The sequence below is a fragment of the Mesoplodon bidens genome (genome assembly GCF_964165515.1).
Source record: "Mesoplodon bidens genome assembly, chromosome: 14".
Lineage (NCBI taxonomy): Eukaryota > Metazoa > Chordata > Mammalia > Artiodactyla > Ziphiidae > Mesoplodon > Mesoplodon bidens.
This window is the reverse complement of record NC_138170.1, coordinates 37,765,589-37,788,381: the sequence shown is the minus strand read 5'-3', so window position 1 is coordinate 37,788,381 and position 22,793 is coordinate 37,765,589. Positions and strand designations below refer to the sequence as shown.

The following is a 22,793-nucleotide window of genomic DNA, read 5'->3' as shown; positions in this document are numbered from 1 at the left end:
ACTAGCACTGACCTGATACCAAAGCCTTCATAAGAATAGAAAATCACAGAGCAATATCTCTTTCAATGATACTGAAGTTCTCCACAAAATATTAGCAAATCAAATACAACTGCGTATTAGCAAATCAAATACAACTGCATACTAAAAGAATTTTCACTGTGACCAAGTGAGATTTACTCCAGGAATACAAGGGTAGTTCAATAAGAAAAACACTTACTGTAATACATCCTATTAATAGAAAGGAAAAAAGCTACATAATCTTCTCAACTGATGCAGAAAAGGCATCTGACAAAAATCCAACACCTTTTCATGATAAAAACTCTCAGAACTTTAAGAATAAAGAAAAATTCTACAGCTAACATCACACTCAGTACCCAATGACTGAAAAAATTTCCCCTAGGATCAGGAACAAGACAATGATGCTCGCATTCATCACTACCATTCAACACTATATAGAAATTCTAGCCAGAGATATGAGACCACAAAAATAAATAAATAAATAGCAAATCAATTGGAAAGGAAGATGTAAAACTATTCATAAATGACATGATTTTATATATATAGAAAGCTAGTAGAGCTAATAAGCAAATTCACAAAGTTATACAGTACAAGCTCAACAAGCAAAATTCAGCTGTTTCTATACACCAGCAGTGAAATACCTGACAAGAAATTTAAGATAGCAATTCCACTTACAATAGCATACAAAGAATAAATACTTAGAAATGAAACAAAGTAGGTGAAAGACCTGTACAGTGAAAACTACAAAACACGCCTCTAAGAAATTAAAGATTTAAATAAATGGAAAGACATCCTATGTTCATGAATAGGAAGACTTAACATTGTTACTACTACCTAAAGCAATCTACAGATTCATCACAATTCCAAGAGCCTTTTGGCAGAAATGGGAAATCCAGTGCTCAAATTCATATGGAATTGGAAGGAGTTCTGAAAAGCCAAAAACAATCTTCAAAAAAAAGACTTTGAAACACAATAAAAATAGAGTAATTAAAACAGTGTGGCAATGGCATAAAGACAAACATATAGAACAATGGAGTAGAATAGAGAACCCAGAAATATAACCTCACATAAATGGTCAAATGATTTTTCAACAGTGCCAAGACCATTCAATGGAGAAAGGACAGGCTTTTCAAAACAAAAAACAAAAAAACAGTGCTCAGAAAACTGGATACTCACATGCAAAAGAGTTAAATATAGACCTTTACCTTATCCCACACACAAAAATTAACTCAAAATGGATCAAAAAGCTAAACTCAGGACATATATAAAACTCTTTTAAGAAAACACTGGATAAAATCTTCACATCACTCGATTTGACAATGGTTTCACTTGTATGACACCAAAAACACAGACAACAAAAGAAAAAATATATAATAAATCAGACTTCATAAAAATTAAGACTTTTTTTTTTGGCTGTGTCGGGTCGGGTCTTAGTTGCATCACATGGGATCTTCGTTGAGGCATGCGGGATCTTTCGTTGCGGCACGAGGTTTCTTCGTTGCAGCACTCAGGCTTCTCTCTAGTTGTGGCATGCAGGGTTTTTTTTCTCTCTAGTTATGATGTGCAGGCTCCAGGGCATGTGGTCTCTGCAGTTGTGGTGCATAGGCTCCAAAGTGCATGTGCTCTGTAGTTTGCGGCACTAAGGCTCTCTCATTGAGGCGTGCAAGCTCAATAGTTGTGGCGTGCAGACTTGGCTGTCCCGCAGCATGTGGGATCTTAGTTCCCTGACAAGGGATTGAACCCACGTCCCCTGCATTGCAAGGCAGATTCTTTACCACTGAACCTCTAGGGAAGTCCCCAAATTAAGACTTTTTTGTGCATCTAAGGATACTTTCAAGAAAGCAAAAGACAACTTACAGAGCTGGAGAAAATATTTGCAAATTACATATCTGATAAGAGATTAATATCCAGACTATATAAAGTACTCCTAAAACTTAACAAAAACTCTCAAACCACCCAATTCAAGAACAGGCAAAGGATAAACATTTCTGGGACTTCCCTGGGGGCGCAGTGGTTAAGAATCCACCTGCCAATGCAGGGGACATGGGTTCGAGCCCCGTGCTGGGAAGATCCCACATGTTGCTGAGCAACTAAGCCCGTGTGCCATAACTACTGAGCCTGCGCTCTAGAGCCCACAAGCCACAACTACTGAGTCCACATGCCACAACTATTGAAGCCCGCGCGCCTAGAGCCTGTGTTCTGCAACAAGAGAAGCCACTGCAATGAGAAGCCCGTGCATGGCAAGGAAGAGTATCCCCTGCTCGCCACAACTAGAGAAAAGCCCGTGTGCAGTAACGAAGACCCAATGCAGCCAAAAATAAATAAATTTTTTTAAAAAGAAGGATAACCATTTCTCCGAAGAAGATGCACAAATGGCCAATAAGCACATAAAAGGCTGCCCAACATCATTAGTCATTAAAATGCAAATAAATGCAAATTATAACCACAATTAGATACCACTTCATAGCTACTAGGATGGCTAAATTTTTTTTTAAAGACATAAAAAGTGTTGACAAGGATGTGAAGTAATTAGAACCTGCCTGTATTGCTGCTGCGATGTAAAATACTGCAGTTGTTACACAAGTTTAGTGGTTTCTAAAAAGGTTAAATCTAGATTTACCATATGACCCAAAAGTTCTACCCTGAGGTACATATACAGATGAACTGAAAGCAGAGAGTCAAACATGTATTTGTACATCCATGTTCATAGAAGTAATTATCTACAATAAACATCCAAAAGGTGGAACTGACTCAAATGTCCAATGATGGATAAATGGATCTAAATGTGGTATATACATACAATGGAATATTATTTATCATAAAAAGAAAGAAATTTTATATACGCTATAACATGGATGAACCCTGAAAAAACTGTGTTTAGTAAAATAAGCCAGACACAAATATTGTATGATTCCATCAAATGAGGTACCTAGAATAGGCAAGTTCATACAGACACAATGTAGAATGGAGGAAACCAGAAGCTCCCTGGGAAGGAGGAATGGAGAGTTATTGTTCAACAGGTACAGAGTTTTTACTGAGGATGATGTCAAAGTTTTGGATACAGACAAATGATGGTTAAAAAAACACTGTGAATGTATTTAATGCCACTGAACTGTACACTTACGAATGGTTAAAATGCTGAATTACTGGTTAATTATGTTGTATATATTTGTACCACAATAAAAAATTTTTAAATAAAGGAAAAAATATATGTTAAAGGCCATCAACCAAAAATTCAAAACAAGTTAAAAAGAAAACCCTCATGGGATTAATGAACACCTGAACATGAGAGAAATATTCTACCAACAAAAAATGATAGGATATTATCTTTGTAAAATATTAAAAATAAAAGTTGTTTTTTCAGAAAACAACTACTCTTCACGTATACTACACAGTTCTGATGGAAAACAAAAGAGTGGTTCTAGTAATATGACATTCAATCAAACTCTTCAAGTACAAAGAAATCAGACATCTCAAGTGTGTAGAAACCCAGAACAAAATATCCATAAATTTCTCTTCAGAGACCGGGGGTGTAGATAATCAAGAGGACAGGACTGCCAGTTGACCTTTGAACTGAAACTGGGGAAGCAGCGGCCCCTCACTACCCTCCGTCATTGAAATATACGTTCGGCCTGCCTGCCATTCCCAAAGTGGAAGCTACTCCAAGGACATAACCTTGAGAGAGAGTAAGGTGTTGAGACCATCTGGATAGTATTTATGCCTAAACCCAATTAAGGCCTCTCTTATAAACTTGTAAGATTTGACACTTGAGTGCAGAGATCTACTCATCTTGCAGCCACTGAAGACAAGCCTCATATGTTAAGTTCCCTTGTTTATTAAACCTGCCACCTACCAATCTGGAGTGATCTCTGCCTCTTTCTTCAGTTTCTCCCTGACGTCTGTGTACAGGGCCAGTTTACAAACCAACAAGGGAAAACAAAAGTCTACTCTGTGAATTCTATGAGAATAAACACAAATTAACCCTGGAATAAGGAAAAAGGAATGAGAAAAACAGGAATGAAGTTAAAGAATGTGGTAAATCATATACCTAAATACAAAATTAATATTAAACAACTGTGGAAATCATGGTTTATAGTATAAAACTTAAAAGTTACATAACTTGATAAATAAAAATAACATAATAAAAACTGCAAGTGGAGGGCTTCCCTGGTGGCTCAGTGGTTGAGAGTCCGCCTGCCAATGCAGGGGACACGGGCTCGTGCCCCGGTCCAGGAGGATCCCACGTGCCGCGAAGCAGCTGGGCCTGTGAGCCATGGCTGCTGAGCCTGCGCGTCCGGAGCCTGTGCTCCACAACTGGGGGGTGGGGGGCGACGGGACGACAGTGAGAGGCCCGCACACCGCAAAAAAAAGAACAAAAAAAGAAAACTGCAAGTGGAAAATGAGAAGAGAAAAATGATGAGAATTTCCTCATCTTCCACAGAGGAAAATCAATCGTTACTGTATTTTAGAATGAAAAGAAACAAACCCACAAAGAAAATGAGCATCAATAATAGGTATGAGGGACTTCCCTGGGGGTATAATGGTTAAGACTCCATGTTCCCAATGCAGGGGGCACAGGTTCGATCCCTGGTCAAGGAACTAAGATCCGTATGCCACAGAGTGCAGCCCCCCCCACAAAAAATTACTATTAATAATAATAGATATGAGATTTCAACAAATTTCTGAATGACTGAAATGAATGGGAATACATTTTTAAATGTACAGGTAGAGAAAGCTGTAGCTCAGAATAATTTGTGAGTCAGCTGCAGAGGAGATAGGTTTATCTTCCCACTGTAACTGGGAAAATTTCTGAACTCATCTGAGTACCAGATCTGATGGACAGCAGGAGTGAGATATGAACATGAAATCCTCTGTTTTCTCATTCCTTCCTCTGTTTCCCATTCCCAGGAGTCCATCTGAGAGCTGTAATGGAAAAATATTTCACAACACCCAAGAACATCTAGGCAACTTACCAGTCGTCTTCCTTAAGTATGGATAGCAAAGGCATATGGAAAGACCCAACAACGTAAAAGAAAGAATACAGTACAGACAAGAGGTTTGAATATGTAATACAAGGAGGAATCATCATTCATATTAACAGCTCCTAAAAAAGCAGGAATGAATAGAATTCAAATCATAAGATGTAACATAGAGGCAGATACTGCAGCGGCCAGATTACAATTCAAGTACAATCATAACTTCACATGCTAACAGTATGCAATGTCTCATAAAACAGTAATCTAAATGTGTGTACAAATATACATGCAGAAGCTAATAATCGAGTGTATATCAGCATTTCTAAAATTAGTATCACATAAACCCTTTGAGAATCTGATGAAAATTATTAACTATTTCCCCTCAAAATATACATAATGCACATTTGAATCAGATGATATTTAAGTTCCTTCTAAATCCTAGGGAATTTTACTTCTGTCATTGAAACATGAAAATCTATTCCCAAAAAGCTATTAGCTGCATTTTAAGATAAGATTATTATCTCAGGAAGTTACATAAATTTATGTATAAGTTCTTCAAATATGGAAATCATTTAACAATAAATTCCAATACAGTGGAAAGATTCTGAAGTTTATTTTTTTGATGTCCTATGACTAAAAGATTTTATGGTGAAAGGGTATGAAGAGGGAGATGTAGAGAAGTAACTCAGTCAAATCAGAATAATAAGTAACTTTAAATGGCAGAGAAAGTCATTTAAATGTCTAAATGTTTACTGTAACTTTATATACTAGTTTTTATATGTACTGAAAAATTAATAAACACATGTAAAATTTTCACAGTCTACATAAACGTGGACAATAAAAGTCTCCCACCTATCTCAGGTCACTTCCCCAAAAGCAAACCTGTGAAATTTTCTTGTCTGTTTTTCCAAAATACTTCCAGACAGTCGCAAGTACAAAGAGTACATATACGTGTATGTACACCCCCTTTTTATAACTGTTTTAATATGCAGTGAAAGAATACACTGTGTACTTGCTGTTTTCTCTTAATAAAATAACTACTATTTTAGATAAAATAATAGATCTTTAATAAATAGTGTTTAATAAAAATATTTCTTGGAGGTTGTTCCACATGAGCATAATACAGCAACTTCAGTCTTTCTCATGGCCACAGAACATTCTATTAAACAGATTTCCCAAAACTTATTTAACTAGCCCTACAGTGACAGACATTTGTGATCTGCTAGTGTAGTTAATGTTGTATCAAACATCTTCATGTACATGTATCTAGAGGATACATTACCAGAAAGAGAACTGCTATATTGTTCTCCTAAAGCTATACCACACTCTGGTCAATACAGTGTATTGTTAAACATAATGACAATTACCCAATACATGAAAATGCTATTATGTTAGCTGAACTTACGTTTAATTATAATCAAAGATAAGCATTTTTCAAATATTTATAAACCACTTTTTTTTTCCCAATCAATTTCCCATTTATCACCTTTGTCTTTTTTCTCCTTGGATTCCAATATAAGAGTTGTGATACAAACAATGAAAAAACCAGCAGCCAATCCAATTATTACTGGGTGAAGTGTGTGTATCAAGTGAGCAAAGTGACCTCAAAAACTTACTCCAGAGGGAAGGAAAAAAAAACTCAGGCAAGACTCTGTACGAAACCAAACAACCCTGGACACTTGGAAGCCAGTTACAGTTGGTGCTCAAATAAAAAGAACTCAAAATGTAAAAATTCCTGATAATTCTAAATCTGTGGTATATTCAAAAGTAAAGCAGTAACAAAACACAGAAACACCCAAATAAAATAACCTTTAAAATATACTTATTTAATCTTGTTAAACTAACTTTTATAGATATTTTAAGTTGTTTCAGACTGTATCACAGATTATGCAAGAATTTTTAAATCATTTCCTTATTAGGTTACTTGAAACGCTTGCTAGGGTAAAACACTAAAAGTTTTAATACACCGTATTATTAATTATAAATTTGATGAATATCAGCTTCAATAAACAGTGCTTCACTATTCTTAGTTATTTACTCTATATTACTTACCATAACACTGTTCTCATATTTTGCTTGCCTTGCTATGAACAAAATAAAATTTAAAAATCTACTAAAAAGAACATTTTCTGAAAGTTATGAAAGAGGATTTCCTAAGTATTTTAGGATTACTCTGAAATATGAACTGCTTAATTAATGTGTTAAAATGATAATGATGGATAAATAGACAATATTAAATATGAGAAGTTAAACTATATTAAAAAATTACCACAACCAATATAAGGTCTCAAGGCACACAATTATTAAAAATCAAAATTTTGAAAATGCTTAAGTATATAAAAAGTATATATGCAGTGATCATTAAGTATATGGAAGAAATAAAGTATAATGGACGAAAGCAAGTAATATAAAGGGAGAAATGGCTATTTTAATAAAATTAAAATCCTTAAGAATAAGCTTAACATGAAATAAAATCTATACACAAATAATTCTGAAATGCTGAATGAAACAAAATAAAACAAACGGCATATCGTGTTTTGGATAGGAAGACAACTTCAATTCTCAAAATAATCATTATAACAGTAAAAACAACAATATTTTTAAAGAATAATCAATGCTAAATTCACATGGAAAAATAAGAGACATAAAGATTCTTTTTAAAAAAATAAGGAGAAACAATCAGCTTTGCCAGATAATAAGAAATATTACATAGACACAAGGGGGAAAAAGAAAATACATTAGTATAAAACCAAGGACTAGCAAATGTCTTCTTGATGGGCCAGACAATAAATATTTTAAGATTACAGGTGACATGGTCTCTGTTACAAATACTGTACTCTGCCACTGCAGTGTGGAAGCAGCCACAGAGAAAAATATGAAAAAGAATAGGCAAGGCTAAGTTGCAAAAAAAACATTTACAAAATCAAGTGGCCAGCCCACAGGTCATAAGTTTACCAATCTCTGATACACAGATCATGACTAGATATACCAATAGGTCAGTCTACAAAGTCCAGAAATTGACCCAGTCAAGATAAAACTGGTGTCTCAAATCAGTGAGGAGAAGAATTACTGAACAAATGGAATGGGGACAACTATATAACCAAAAAATGGGGGGAAAATGTTGGATATGTACGTGACCCTTTGAACCATGATAAATTCCTATTGGATCAAAGATTAAAATATAAAATTGAAACAAAATGTACAGAAAAGAACTAAAGGGGAATTTTCTTGTAATCTTGAAATGCATTTCAAACCATAACACAAAAGCCACAGGCCATGAAAAATTCAACCACAAGTGTGAAACCACAAACTTGAAACTCAACTGCAAAAACCACCTTAACTAAAACAGCAAGAAGACATCAAAGCAGAATGTAGGCATAACTCATAACACAAACAAAAGTCTGATTTCACTGATATATAAAGATCTCCTACAAAAAAGAAAATAAGTAAAGCAACTGATAAATGGCAAAGAATATAAACATCACCAGAAAAGGAAACAAAAAGGGTTGTTAAGCACAAGATTTTCACCCTGATTCATACAAAAGAAATCCAAATTTAAAACATCAATGAAAACACTTTTCACCCATCAGTTTAGCAAATAAAAAGAAGTTTAAGAACATGATTTAGGGCCTCCCTGGTGGCGCAGTGGTTGAGAGTCCGCCTGCCGATGCAGGGGATACGGGTTCGTGCCCCGGTCTGGGAGGATCCCATATGCCGCGGAGCGGCTGGGCCCGTGAGCCATGGCCGCTGGGCCTGCGCATCCGGAGCCTGTGCTCCGCAACGGGAGAGGCCACAACAGTGAGAGGCCCGCATACCGCAAAAAAAAAAAAAAAAAAAAAAAAAAAAGAACATGATTTAAAAAAAAGAAAGAAAAAAAAAAGATCTAGCAGCCTATTCACTTCTCTGCAGGACTCTCCTCTCCAGCTGGCTCTGGTCCCCTTCCACAAGCTGTGTGGTTGACAGGGTCTTGGTGCGCCAGCCTGATGTCAGGCCTGAGCCTCGGAGGTGGGAGAGACAAGTTCAGGACACTGGACCACCAGAGACCCCCAGCCCTACATATATCAATCGGCGAGAGCTCTCCCAGAGATCTCCATCTCAACGCTAAAACCCAGCTCCACCCAATGGCCAGCAAGCTCCAGTGTTTGATGCCCCATGCCAAACAACTAGCAAGACAGGAACACAAGCCCACCCATTAGCAGAGAGGCTGCCTAAAATCATACTAAGTTCAGAGACACTCCAAAACACACCAATGGATGCGGCCCTGCCCACCAGAAAGACAAGATCCAGCCCCACCCACCAGAACACAGGCACCAGTCCCCTCCACCAGGAATCCTACACAAGCCACTGAACCAACCTCACACACTGGGGGCAGACACCAAAAACAACAGTAACTATGAACCTGCAGCCTGTTAAAAGGAGACCCCAAGCACAGTAAGTTAAGCAAAATGAGAAGACAGAGAAATATGCAGCACATGAAGGAGCAAGGTAAAAACCCACCAAAACAAACAAATGAAGAGGAAATAGGCAGTCAACCTGAAAAAGGATTCAGAGTAATGACAGTAAAGATGTTCCAAAATCTCAGAAATACAATGGAGAAAATACAAGAAACGTTTAACAAGGACCCAGAAGAACTAAAGAGCAAACAAACAATGATGAACAACACAGTAAATTAAATTAAAAATTCTCTAGAAGGAATCAACAGCAGAATAACTGAGGCAGAAGAATGGATAAGTGACCTGGAAGATAAAATAGTGGAAATAACTACTGCAGAGCAGAATAAAAAAGAATGAAAAGAATTGAGGACAGTCTCAGAGACCTTTAGGACAACATTAAACGCACCAACATTCAAATTATAGGGGTGCCAGAAAAAGAAGAGGAAAAGAAAGGGTCTGAGAAAATATTTGAAGAGATTTTAGTTGAAAACTTCCCTAACATAGGAAAAGAAATAGTCAATCAAGTCCAGGAAGCAGAGTCCCATACAGGATAAATCCAAGGAGAAACACGCCAAGACATATATTAATCAAACTATCAAAAATTAAATACAAAGAAAAAATATTAAAAGCAGCGAGGGAAAAGCAACAAATAACATACAAGGGAATCCCCATAAGGCTAACAGCTGATCTATCAGCAGAAACTCTGCAAGCTAGAAGGGAGTGGCAGGACATATTTAAAGTGATGAAGGAAAAAAACCTACAACCAAGATTACTCTACCCAGCAAGGATCTCATTCAGATTTGGTGGAGAAATTAAAACCTTTACAGACAAGTGAAAGTTAAGAGAACTCAGCACCACCAAACCAGCTTTACAAAAGATGCTAAAGGAACTTCTCTAGGCAGGAAACACAAGAGAAGGAAAACACCTACAATAACGAACCCAAAACAATTAAGAAAATGGTAATAGGAACATACATATTGATAACCACCTTAAATGTAAATAGATTAAATGCTTCAACCAAGACACAGACTGGCTGAACGGATACAAAAACAAGACCCGTATATATGCTGTCCACAAGAGACCCACTTCAGACCTAGGGACACATACAGACTGAAAGTGAGGGGATGGAAAAAGATATTCCATGCAAATGGAAATCAAAAGAAAGTTGGAGCAGCAATTCTCATATCAGACATAATTGACTTTAAAATAAAGATTATTACAAGAGACAAAGAAGGACACTACATAGTGATCAAGGGACCAATCCAAGAAGATATAACAATTGTAAATACAAAGCGAAAGAGAGACATGGACATATATACAGTACCAAACGTAAGGTAGATAGATAGTGGGAAGCAGCCGCATAGCACAGGGAGATCAGCTCGGTGCTTTGTGACCGCCTGGAGGGGTGGGATAGGGAGGGTGGGAGGGAGGGAGACCCAAGAGGGAAGGGATGTGGGAACTGATGTATATGTATGACTGATTCACTTTGTTATAAAGCAGAAACTAATAAATAAATAAATAAAAATAAAGATTATTACAAGAGACAAAGAAGGACACTACATAGTGATCAAGGGACCAATCCAAGAAGATATAACAATTGTAAATATTTATGCACCCAACATAGGAGCACTTCAATACATAAGGCAAATGCTAACAGCCATAAAAGGGGAAATCGACAGTAACACACTCATAGTAGGGGCCTTTAACACCCCACTTTCACCAATGGACAGATCATCCAAAATGAAAATAAATAAGGAAACACAAGCTTTAAATGACACATTAAATGAGATGGACTTAATTGATATTAACAGGACATTCCATCCAAAAACAACAGAATGTACTTTCTTCTCAAGTGCTCATGGAACATTCTCCAGGATAGATCATATCTCTCCGGTCACAAATCAAGCCTTGGTAAATTTAAGAAAACTGAAATCATATCAAGTATCTTTTCCAACCACAAAGCTATGAGACTAGATATCAATTACTGGAAAAAACTATGAAAAATACAAACACATGGAGGCTAAACAATACACTACTAAATAACCAAGAGATCACTGAAGAAATCAAAGAGGAAACCAAAAAATACCTAGAAACAAATGACAATGAAAACGAGATGACCCAAAACCTATGGGATGCAGCAAAAGCAGTTCTAAGAGGGAAGTTTATAGCAATACAATCCTACCTCAAGAAACAAGAAACATCTCAAATAAACAATCTAACTTTACACCTAATGCAATTAGAGAAAGAAGAACAAAAAAACCCCAAAGTTAGCAGAAGGAAAGAAATCATAAAGATCAGATCAGAAATAAATGAAAAAGAAATGAAGGAAACGATAACAAAGATCAATAAAACCAAAAGTTGGTTCTTTGAGAAGATAAACAAAATTGGTAAACCATTAGCCAGAATCATCAAGAAAAAAAGGGAGAAGATTCAAATCAACAGAATTAGAAATGTAAAAGAAGTAACAACTGACACTGAAGAAATACAAAGGATCATGAGAGATTTCTACAAGCAACTATATGCCAATAAAATGGACAACCTGGAAGAAATGGACAAATTCTTAGAAAAGGACAACCTTCCAAGACTGAACCAGGAAGAAATCGAAAATATAAACAGATCAATCACAAGCACTGAAATGGAAACTGTGAATAAAAATCTTCCAATAAACAAAAGGCCCTGGACAGATGGCTTCACAGGTGAATTCTATCAAACGTTAAGAGAAGAGCTAACACCCTGATACCAAAACCAGACAAGGATGTCACAAAAAAAGAAAACTACAGGCCACTATCACTGATGAACATAGATGCAAAAATCCTCAACAAACTACTAGCAAACAGAATCCAACAGCACATTAAAAGGATCATACACCATGATCAAATGGTGTTTATCCCAGGAATTCAAGGACTCTTCAAAATACGCAAATCAGTCAATGTGATACACCATATTAACAAATTGAAGGACAAAAACCATACGATAATCTCAACAGATGCAGAAAAAGCTTTCAACAAAATTCACTCATTTATGATAAAAACTCGCCAGAGAGTAGGCATAGAGGGAACCTACCTCAACATAATAAAGGCCATTTATTCCAAACCCACAGCCAACATCATTCTCAATGGTGAAAAACTGAAACCATTTCCTCTAAGGTCAGGAACAAGACAAAGTTGCCCACTCTCACCACTATTATTCAACATAGTTTTGGAAGTTTTAGCCACGGCAATCAGAGAATAAAAGGAATCCAAATCGGAAAAGAAGAAGTAAAACTGTCACTGTTTGTAGATGACATGATACTATACATAGAGAGTCCTAAAGATGCTACCAGAAAACTACTAGAGCTAAGCAAGAATTTGGTAAAGTAGCAGAATACAGAATTAATGCGCAGCAATCTCTTGCATTCCTATACACTAATGATGAAAAATCTGAAAGAGAAATTAAGGAAACACTCCCATTTACCACTGCAACAAAAAGAATAAAATACCTTGGAATAAACCTACCTAAGGAGACAAAAGACCTGTATGCAGAAAAGTATAAGACACTGATGAAAGAAATTAAAGATGATACAAACAGATGGAGAGATATACCATGTTCTTGGATTGGAAGAATCAACACTGTGAAAGTGACTATACTACCCAAAGCAATCTACAGATTCATTGCAATCCCTATCATACTACCAATGGCATCTTTCACAGAACTAGAACAAAAAATTTCACAATCTGTATGGAAACACAAAAGACCCCCAACAGCCAAAGCAATCTTAAGAAAAACAGAGCTAGAGGAATCATGGCCCCTGACTTCAGACTTAAGACTTTGTAGCTATACTACAAAGCTACAGTAATCAAGACAGTATGGTACTGGCACAAAAAGAGAAATAAAGATCAATGGAACAGGATAGAAAGCCCAGAAATAAACCCATGTACATATGATAACATATGTGCATGTTATGTGCATGTTATGATATGATAATCTCTCAAAGATAACCTTATCTTTGTTAAAGGAGGCAAGAATATACAATGGAGAAAAGACAGCCTCTTCAGTAAGTGGTGGTGGGAAAACTGGGCAGCTGCATGTAAAAGAATGAAATTAGAACACTCCCTAACACCTATACAAAATAAAACTCAAAATGGATTAAAGACCTTAATGTAACGCCAGACACTATAAAACTCCTAGAGGAAAACGTAGGCAGAAGACTCTATGACATAAATCACAGCAATATCCTTTTTGACCCACCTCCTAGAGAAAGGGAAATAAAAACAAAAATAAACAAATGGGACCTAATGAAACTTCAAAGCTTTTGCACAGCAAAGGAAAACATAAACAAGACAAAAAGACAACCCTCAGAATGGGAGAAAATATTTGCAAACGAAGAAACTGACAAAGGATTAATCTCCAAAATATATAAACAGTTCATGCAGCTTAATATCAAAAAACCAAACAACCCAATCCAAAAATGGGCAGAAGACCTAAACAGACATTTCTCCAAAGATGATATACAGACTGCCAACAAACACATGAAAGGATGCTCAACATCACTAATCATCAGAGAAATGCAAATCAAAACTACAATGAGGTTATCACCTCACACCAGTCAGAATGGCCACCATCAAAAAATCTACAAACAATAAATGCTGGAGAGGGTGTGGAGAAAAGGGAACCCTCTTGCACTGTTGGTGGGAATGTAACTTGATAAGCCACTATGGAGAACAGTATAGCCACTATGGAGAACAGTATGGAGGTTCCTTAAAAAATTAAAAATAGAACTACCACATGACCCAGAAATCCCACTACTGGGCATATACCCTGAGAAAACCATAATTCAAAAAGAGTCATGTACCACAATGCTCACTGCAGCTCTATTTACAACAGCCAGGACATGGAAGCAACCTAAGTGTCCATCGACAGATGAATGGATAAAGATGTGGCACATATATACAATGGAATATTACACTCAGCCTTAAAAAGAAACAAAATTGAGTTATTTGTAGAGAGATGGATGGACCTGGAGTGTGTCATACAGAGTGAAGTTAAGTCAGAACGAGAAAAACAAGTACCATATACTAACACATATATATGGAATCTATTAAAAAAAAATGTTTCTCACGAACCTAGGGACAGGACAGGAATAAAGATGCAGACGTAGAGAATGGACTTGAGGACACAGGGAGGGGGTAAGGGTAAGCTGGGACGAAGTTAGACAGCACTGACATATATACACTACCAAATATAAAATAGATAGCTAGTGGGAAGCAGCTGCATTGTACAGGGAGATCAGCTCGGTGCTTTGTGACCACCTAGAGGGATGGGATAGGGAGGGTGGGAGAGACACAAGAGGAACGGGATATGGGGATATATATATATACATATAACTGATTCACTTTGTTATTCAGCATAAACTAACACAACGTTGTAAAGCAATTATACTCCAATAAAGATGTTAAGAAAAATTTTATTGAGGAGAATAAGGTGAAAGTGGCACTATCTCGCCATTAGCTACCACAAGTAAACCGCACATAAGCTTTAACCTGACAATACTACTTATAAGTAGGAATGTATCCTACATAATAGTTTTGCATATGGATTAGCTGACTATTGTAAGTTACTTATTGTAGCATTGTTTATAATAAAAAGGATTGGAAAAATTAGTGCCTATGAACAGGAACTGGTTAAATAAATTATGGTTCATGCATATAATGAAACACTATGCAGTCCTAAAAAAGAAAAAAATTGTGTTTTATATATTGATATGGAATAATAATCTCCAGGATAAACTGTTAGTGAAAAAAAGCCAAATCCGTTTAGTATGATACATCTGTGGAAAAGAGGACAGGGAAAGAGAAATGTTAACAATTGGCAATTTATATAGAAAATCTGATGCACCTGAGAGGTTTGGAACTGCATGCACGGGAGACATAGGTAGGAGGGGGAAAATGTATAGCATATCCTTTTACATCTACTTTTTGAAATTTGAACCATATGGATATGTGCCTATTCAAAAAATTAAAGAAGAAAATAGTATAATAGAAAAGAAACATATGAATACAATGTTCAGGACAGAAGCATTGATTGTATAAATTAAAATAATAGGAAAATGTCTCTTAATAAACCAAGAACCTCTAACTGACTGACTCTCATTTCCTTCGATTGTACCAGTAGTACAGTAAGATAAGACGTGGACTCTGAAGCCAGATTTCATAGATTTGATCCCCAACTTTTCCCATGGCATGGTTTCTTTAGCGACAAAATGAGGATAATAATAGAACGTACCTCATAGGGGAGTAAAGAACTTAGAACGGAACGTATAATAAAGAAGCACTTATGTTAAGCTGTTGATATTACCTGTGCTGCAGCCCAAATGCAGTCAATATGCTGAGTACTCAGTCGCCCTTCCGCTGCCAAAAAATTCAAAATCACTTGGCACTGTTTGATAATCTGGAAAAGAAAAACTTATTACAGTTAACTTTTAAAAGCATTCTTCTCTCTTAATAGAGCAGATAAGTCACATATTAGTCCACAAACCTCAATATGTAAATTTGGTCCAAATATATGCTCTACCACATTGTTGCTTATAAGCCAGTCTGCAAGTTCTTTTGCAATGGACCTAAGGTCAAATAATAAAAATAGTTAATACATTTAAAAAAATATTAGTATCAATCTTTCCCATGTCTAAAAGCAGACTCAGTTGAAAATCTAAAACTGTTCACATACCAATTATAAAGAAGTGATTATATACAATTAACTGTTAATAGTACTATGAAGAATAACTGAAACAGAAATACAAGAAATGGTAATACTACCTGAATTTATAAACAAGCAAAAAAAAATCTGAAAAGTTAGGATAACTAACACCAGGTACACAGGTGAGAATACCAAGGGTAACACCTAAAAAGTGATGTATTTTCTTACTCAAAGACCTTGCCTTCCCATTTTTAATCTCCATAGTAGGCACTGAGGCATTCAGGGAAGGTTTCCCCACATGTCCTCTATGGTAAGATAACATCAGAAAAGTAGGTTACCAAAAGGGTGGGGGAAGAAAAAAAGAAGAATCTCCAAGCCAAATGGCAAGTCTCCTTCCTGCCTGATATTAACGAAGGTTCTGCTAATGTGATCCTTAAAGTTATCAACTGACTGTTCAGAACACTTGGTTACACTTAGGAACAACTCTTCCTTCATTTCAAAAACCTTTTTTTTTTGAACAGTTTTAGATTATCCTTCATTTTTTAAAAAGAGCTATCAATTCTTTTAGAGTAATAAATCACTGGCACAGAAAATTAAACTATTATGTTACCAATAAGGTAATGTAAGTTTATTAGTTAATTTGTCTTTTACAGCTTTGAGATATGTATGAAATATAGTAAACTGAACATATTTAAGGTATACGGTTCGATGAATTTAAACTTAAATATACATCTATGAATCCATCAGCACTGCCAAGATAACAAACACATCAACGCAAAGAGTTTCTTTATGCCCCTTTTTAATCCCTTTTTCTCAGCTCCCACAACCCACTGCCCAGACAACCAATGATCTGCTTTCTGTTATTACATAGTTTTCATTTTCTAGAACTTCATGTAAAAAAAAGATACAGAATGTACTCTTTTATAAAATTTAGATTCTTTCACTGAGCATTAAGATTTATCCATTTTCTTTCATTTGTCATTAGCCCATTGGTTCCTTCCAGGTTTGAGCAATTATGAATAAAGCTGTTATAATCACCCGTGTGCAGGTTTTTGTGTGGACATGTTTTCAGCTCCTTTGGATAAATGCCAGGGAACATGACTGCTGGATCATATGGTAAGAGTACGCTGAGTTTTTTAAGAAACTATGAAACTGTCTTCCGAAGTGGCTGTACCTTCTTGCATTCCCACCAGTGGTGAATGAGAGCTCCTGTTGCTCCACATCCTTGGCAGCATTTGGTGTTATCAGTGTTCTGGATTTTGACCATTCCAATAGGCATGTCATGGAATCTCATCGTTGTTTTGATTTGCACTTCTCTGATGAAAGAGGAGCATCTTTGCATGTGCTCATTTGCCATCTGTATGTCTTCTTTGGTGAAGTGTCTGCTAAAGTCAGTGTATTTTTTAATCAGACTGTTCATTTTCTTACTGTTAAATTTTTAAGAGTTCTTTGTATATTCTGGATAACAGTCCTTTAACAGATGTGTCTTTTACAAGTATTTTCCCCTGTCTACGGCTGTCTTCTCATTCTCTTGACATCGTCTTTCGCAGAGCAGAAGTTTTTAATTTTAAAGAAGTCCAGCTTACCAATTCATGGATCATGGTGTTGAACTCAAAAGGTTACCACCATACCCAAGGTCATCTAGATTTTTTCCTATGTTATCTTTTAGGAGTTTTATAGTTTTGCATTCTATGTTTAGGTGTGTGGTCCATTTTGAATTAATTTTTGTGAAGGGTGTGAGATGTGTCTAGATTTTTTTTCCCACGTGGTTGTCCAACTGTTTCAGCACCATTTGTTGAAAACCCTATCTCTGCTGCTTTGTACTACTGTCTTTGCTCCTTTGTTAAATATCAGCTGACTACATTTATATGGGCCTATTTCTGAGCACTGTATTCTGTTCCATTGACCTATTTGTCTGTTCTTTCACCAATACTGCACTGTCTTGATCACTGTAATTTCATAGTAACTCTTGAAGGTGGGTAATGTCGGTCCTCCATCTTTGTTTTTTCCTTTCAAAATTGTGTTGGCTATTCTGGGTCTTTTGCCTCTCTATTTAAACAAATGTTAGAATCAGTTTGTCAATATCCACAGAATAACTTACTTGGATTTTGACTGAGACTGCAATGATCTATAGATCAAGTTGGAAAGAACTGATACCTTTACAATTTTAAGTCTTCCTATCCATAGACATGGAATATCTCTCCATTTATGTAGCTCTTCTTTGCTATCTTTCATCAGAGTTTTGTTATTTTCCTCATATAGATGCTTTCATATTGTTAGATTTATACCTAAATATTTCATTTTTTGTGGTGCTAATGTAAATGGTATTGTATTTTAAATTTCAAATTCTACTTGTTCACTGTTGATATATAGGAAAGTGACCGACTTTTGATTATTAACTTTGTATCCTGCAATCCTGCTATAAATGCTCATTAGTTCCATGAGACTGTCAATTCTTTCAGATTTTCTACATAGATGATCAGGTCATCTGTGATCAAAGACAGTTTTACTTCTGCCTTTCTAATCTATATACCTTTTATTTCCTTTTCTTGTCTTATTGCATCAGGTAGGACTTTCCAGTACAATGCTGAAAAGCAGTGGTGAGAGGGGACACCCTTTCCTTGTTCCTGACCTTAATGGAAAAGCGTTGACCTTCACATCATTAAGTATGATGTTAGCTGTAGGAGGTTTTGTAGATGTTCTTTATCATGTGGATGAAGTTCCTCTCTATGCCTAGTTTACTGAGAGTTTTTTTTATCATGAATGATAAAATTTGACCTTGTCAAAATTTTGACTTTACATTAATTGATCCTGAAACGCTGAACCAGCCTCGAATACCTGAGCTAAATCTCACTTGGTTGTGGTGTATAATTCTTTTTATACCTTGCTGGATTCAATTTGCTAATATTTTATGAGGATTTTTATATGTATGTTCATGGGAAGTACTGGTCTGTCATTTTCTTGTAATGCCTTTGTCTGGTTTTGGTATTAGGGTAATGCTGGACTCAATGAGTAAGGCTTCCCTCTGCTATCTTCTGAAAAAGACTATAGAGAATTGGTATAATTTCTTCCTTAAGTTATTTGGTTAAATTTACCAATGAACCCATCTGGTCCTGGTACTTTGTTTTGGAAGGTCATTAACTGTTGATTCAATTTATTTAATTGATACAGGCCCTTTCAGAGCAATTTTTAAAAAAATTTTTAAATGGCTACTATAGAAGAACAGCTAATAAAAAAAGTAGTGATATGTATATTGTGGGTAGAAGAAAAACGGTTTCAAAATAGGATGAGCAGTGAAAAGACCCCAAGTTTTTTCAGCTATGTAAATTATACACAGAAAAACTGGAAGGACTGAACAATTTCTTTTCTTGTTTATCCACAGAAGAATTATATTTAATTTTAAAATTATTCTAAAGATTTTTTAAAAGCTATGAATTAGATATATGGCCTCAAAGGGTAAAATATTAAAATAAAACTACTAGTGGTATATTTTACCTATTTCTGAGTAGTCCAACAGAAGCTATGATCCATGAATCAACTCTATGATTTTTAACATACAAAAAGACAATTCAACAACTAAAAATAATTCTAAAAAATAAATCCCATTCTTTCAGTTTCTTGAAAAACACTGAAAGGAGACTCAGGGACTTTTGTAACAGCTGAGAACTGTAACTATAACTGAGCAAGCTTAAAATTGGACAATGTTATCAGTAACAACCATTCAGCGCTCTGGAAACATATATATATACTGGGACTCCCAGAAGGAGTAAGGGGAACAGAAAGAAACTTTGAAGAAACTATGGTCAAACATCCCAAATTTGATTGAAAAATGTTCATCTACACATCCAAGAATCACAGCGCCAACTAAGATAAACACAAGGATATCAACACCCAGAGACATCACAGTCAAACTCTTAAAAGCCAAAGAGCAACAGAAAAATCTTAAAAGCAGCAAGAGAAAAAGAACTAAACACATAGAAAGGAACCACAATAAGATTCGCAGCTGACTTCTTATCAGAAACAAAGGAACAGAGCTATACTGAAGCACTGTTCCTATATTTTACTAGAATTGTTATTAATCTGAAGTAGACAGTATTAAATTAAGATGCATACTGTAACCCATAAAGCAACCACTGGCAAAATAATTTTTAAAGTATAAAAAAATGGAATTAAAATGTTATACAGTACTCCCTCTGTATCCATGGGTTCTGCATCCATAGATGCAACCAACAGAGGATCAAAAATATTTCTTAAAAAAAATTCCAGAAAGTTCCAAAAGGCAAAACTTGAATTTGCCACATGCTTGCAACTATTTACATAACACCTACATTGTATTAGGTATTGTAACTAATCAAGAGATTACTGAAGTATACCAGAGGATGTGTACAGATTATATGCAAACACTACATGACTTTATATAAGGGACTGGAGCATCTGCAGATTTTGGTATCCACAGGTGATCCTGGAACCAATCCCCCGCATATACCAAGGGACAACTGTACTACCATATACTGACATACTGCAAAATAAGGCAGTAAAGGAGAAACAGAAAAAAGAATTTTTTAAGGAAGACATACAAAAACCCAACAGCAAAATGGCAGGCATAAATCCAACTATATAAATAATATTAAGAGTGACTGGATTAAATACTCCTATCAAAAGGGAGAGATGGTAGGAGTGGATTTTTTTTTTCTTCAATACAACCAAATGCTACCCCCAAGAGACATACTTTAGATCCAAAAACAAACAGGTTGAAAGTAAGAGGATGGAAAAAGATATACCATGAAAACAGTAAGCATAATAAAGCTGCAGTGGCTATACTAACATCAAACAAAATACACTAAACTAAAAATTGTTTTAAAGAGACAAAGAGGGACATTTTATAATGATGAAAGGATGAAATTATCAGGAACATAACAATTATAAACATATATGTACCCAACAAAATGTCCTAAAATACATGAAGCAAAACCCAACAAAACTGAAGGGAGAAAAAGAAATATAGCCAATTCTTACTACTCTTGGCAGTTATATTCTATAACGTCACTGCACTGAGTTAGCTAATACTGAACCCCTGAATATTTTTTTAAATTATTGTCACCCACTGCTTTAATGGGTAAAAAGAACACGTCATTAGCATCAAGTGCTTCCTAGAGTGGGTTCTCTTTAAAAGAATGACTCAGTGCAATAATGTGACTTGCTGTTTGCCTTGACTGGAAGAAGACAGAGGGCTTGATTAAATGCAAATCTCATATAGTAACTTTAGGTACACAATTTGTTCTACAATCCATTTGCAGAACTCCTTTAAAGAAAGATGTTTCACAAAACTAAGATTTGTTTTGAAGTTCCCACTTCAGTCAGAACAATGCAAGGGAGGCTCTTCCCTTTATGTAAAAATGCCATCACAGATAGACCATCAACATCCTTCCCCCTACCCCCTACCCCCTTCCCTCTGAAAAAAGAGACGTGGCTCTCATTTGGGTATTACAATGATCTCTCAATGTTACTTTCTTTTATTTGATCCTCTTTTTTCTAAAAGCTCTTTTTATAATTGAGGTACAACTGACATATAACATTATATTAGTTTCAAGTGTACAACATAATGATTCAATATTTGTATATATTGCTAAATGATCACCACAGTAAGTCTAGTTAACACCCATCATCATACATAGTTAGAAAAAAATTTTTTCCCTTGTGATGTGGACTTTTAAGATCTACTCTCCTAGCAACTTTCAAATATGCAATACTATATTATTAACTATAGCCACCATGCTATATACATTACTATCCTCATAACTTATTTATTTTGTAACTAGAAATTTGTACCTTTTGACCTCCTTCACCTGTTTTGCCCTCCTCTGACCTCCACGCCTCTGAAACTACCAATCTGTTCTCTTTGTCTGTAAGCTTAGGGTTTTGGGGGGTTTTTTTGTTTTGTTTTGTTTTTTAACATCTTTATTGGAGCATAATTGCTTTACAATGTTGTGTTAGTTTCTGCTGTATAACAAAGTGAATCAGCTATATGTATACATATATCCCCATATCCCCTCCCTCTTGCGTCTCCCTCCCACCCTCCCTACCCCACCCCTCTAGGTGGTCACAAAGCACCGAGCTGATCTCTGCATTTTTGTTTTTAAAGTCCGTATATAAATGAGATCATATGATGTCTTTCTCTCACTCATTTCACTTAGTATAATGCCCTCAAGGTCCATCCATGTTACCATAAATGGCAAGATTTCATTCTTTTTTATGGCTGAATAGAACTCCATTGTATATAGTATTTCACCATAGAATTGAAAGGACAAAAAAACAAATAATATAGTCAACTTTTGTTACTCATGGCAGCTGAGTTCTACAAAATTGCTGCACTAAATTAACTCATGTTGAACCCTTGAATCTTAAATCCTAAAAATAACTTCTTATCAGATTCTATTTTCTCTATTTTACAAAAGAGAAAATGAGCTTCAGAAGTGTTGAGGTGACTTTACTGAGGCTGCCCCAATACCATGTGCTAGACTTGAGATTCATATCCCTCCACCCGGCCCAGAGCCAGAGCTTCTTGCACTATAGTGCACTACCTCCTACCACTTCCTTCCTCTGGTCATTTCTGTACCAGCACTAAAACAACGCAGAGCATCACCTTGTATGACTTCAGTTGGAAATGTGCATGTTGGGAGACTCATTTTTTACT

At 35.8% G+C, this 22,793-nt stretch overlaps 1 protein-coding gene across 4 annotated transcripts in view; it reads right to left on the bottom strand.

Moving 5' to 3' along the window:
* The window catches only part of USP34 (ubiquitin specific peptidase 34), a 245,101-nt gene that overhangs the window by 146,185 nt on the left and 76,123 nt on the right, over positions 1-22,793 (bottom strand). For all 4 annotated transcript variants that reach the window (XM_081253585.1, XM_081253587.1, XM_081253586.1 and 1 more), the window contains 2 exons: positions 15,941-16,022; positions 15,761-15,853 (listed from right to left, as the gene is read on the bottom strand). In XM_081253585.1, the coding sequence (XP_081109711.1) occupies positions 15,761-15,853; positions 15,941-16,022 (175 nt within the window). The remainder of the gene's footprint in view (positions 1-15,760; positions 15,854-15,940; positions 16,023-22,793) is intronic.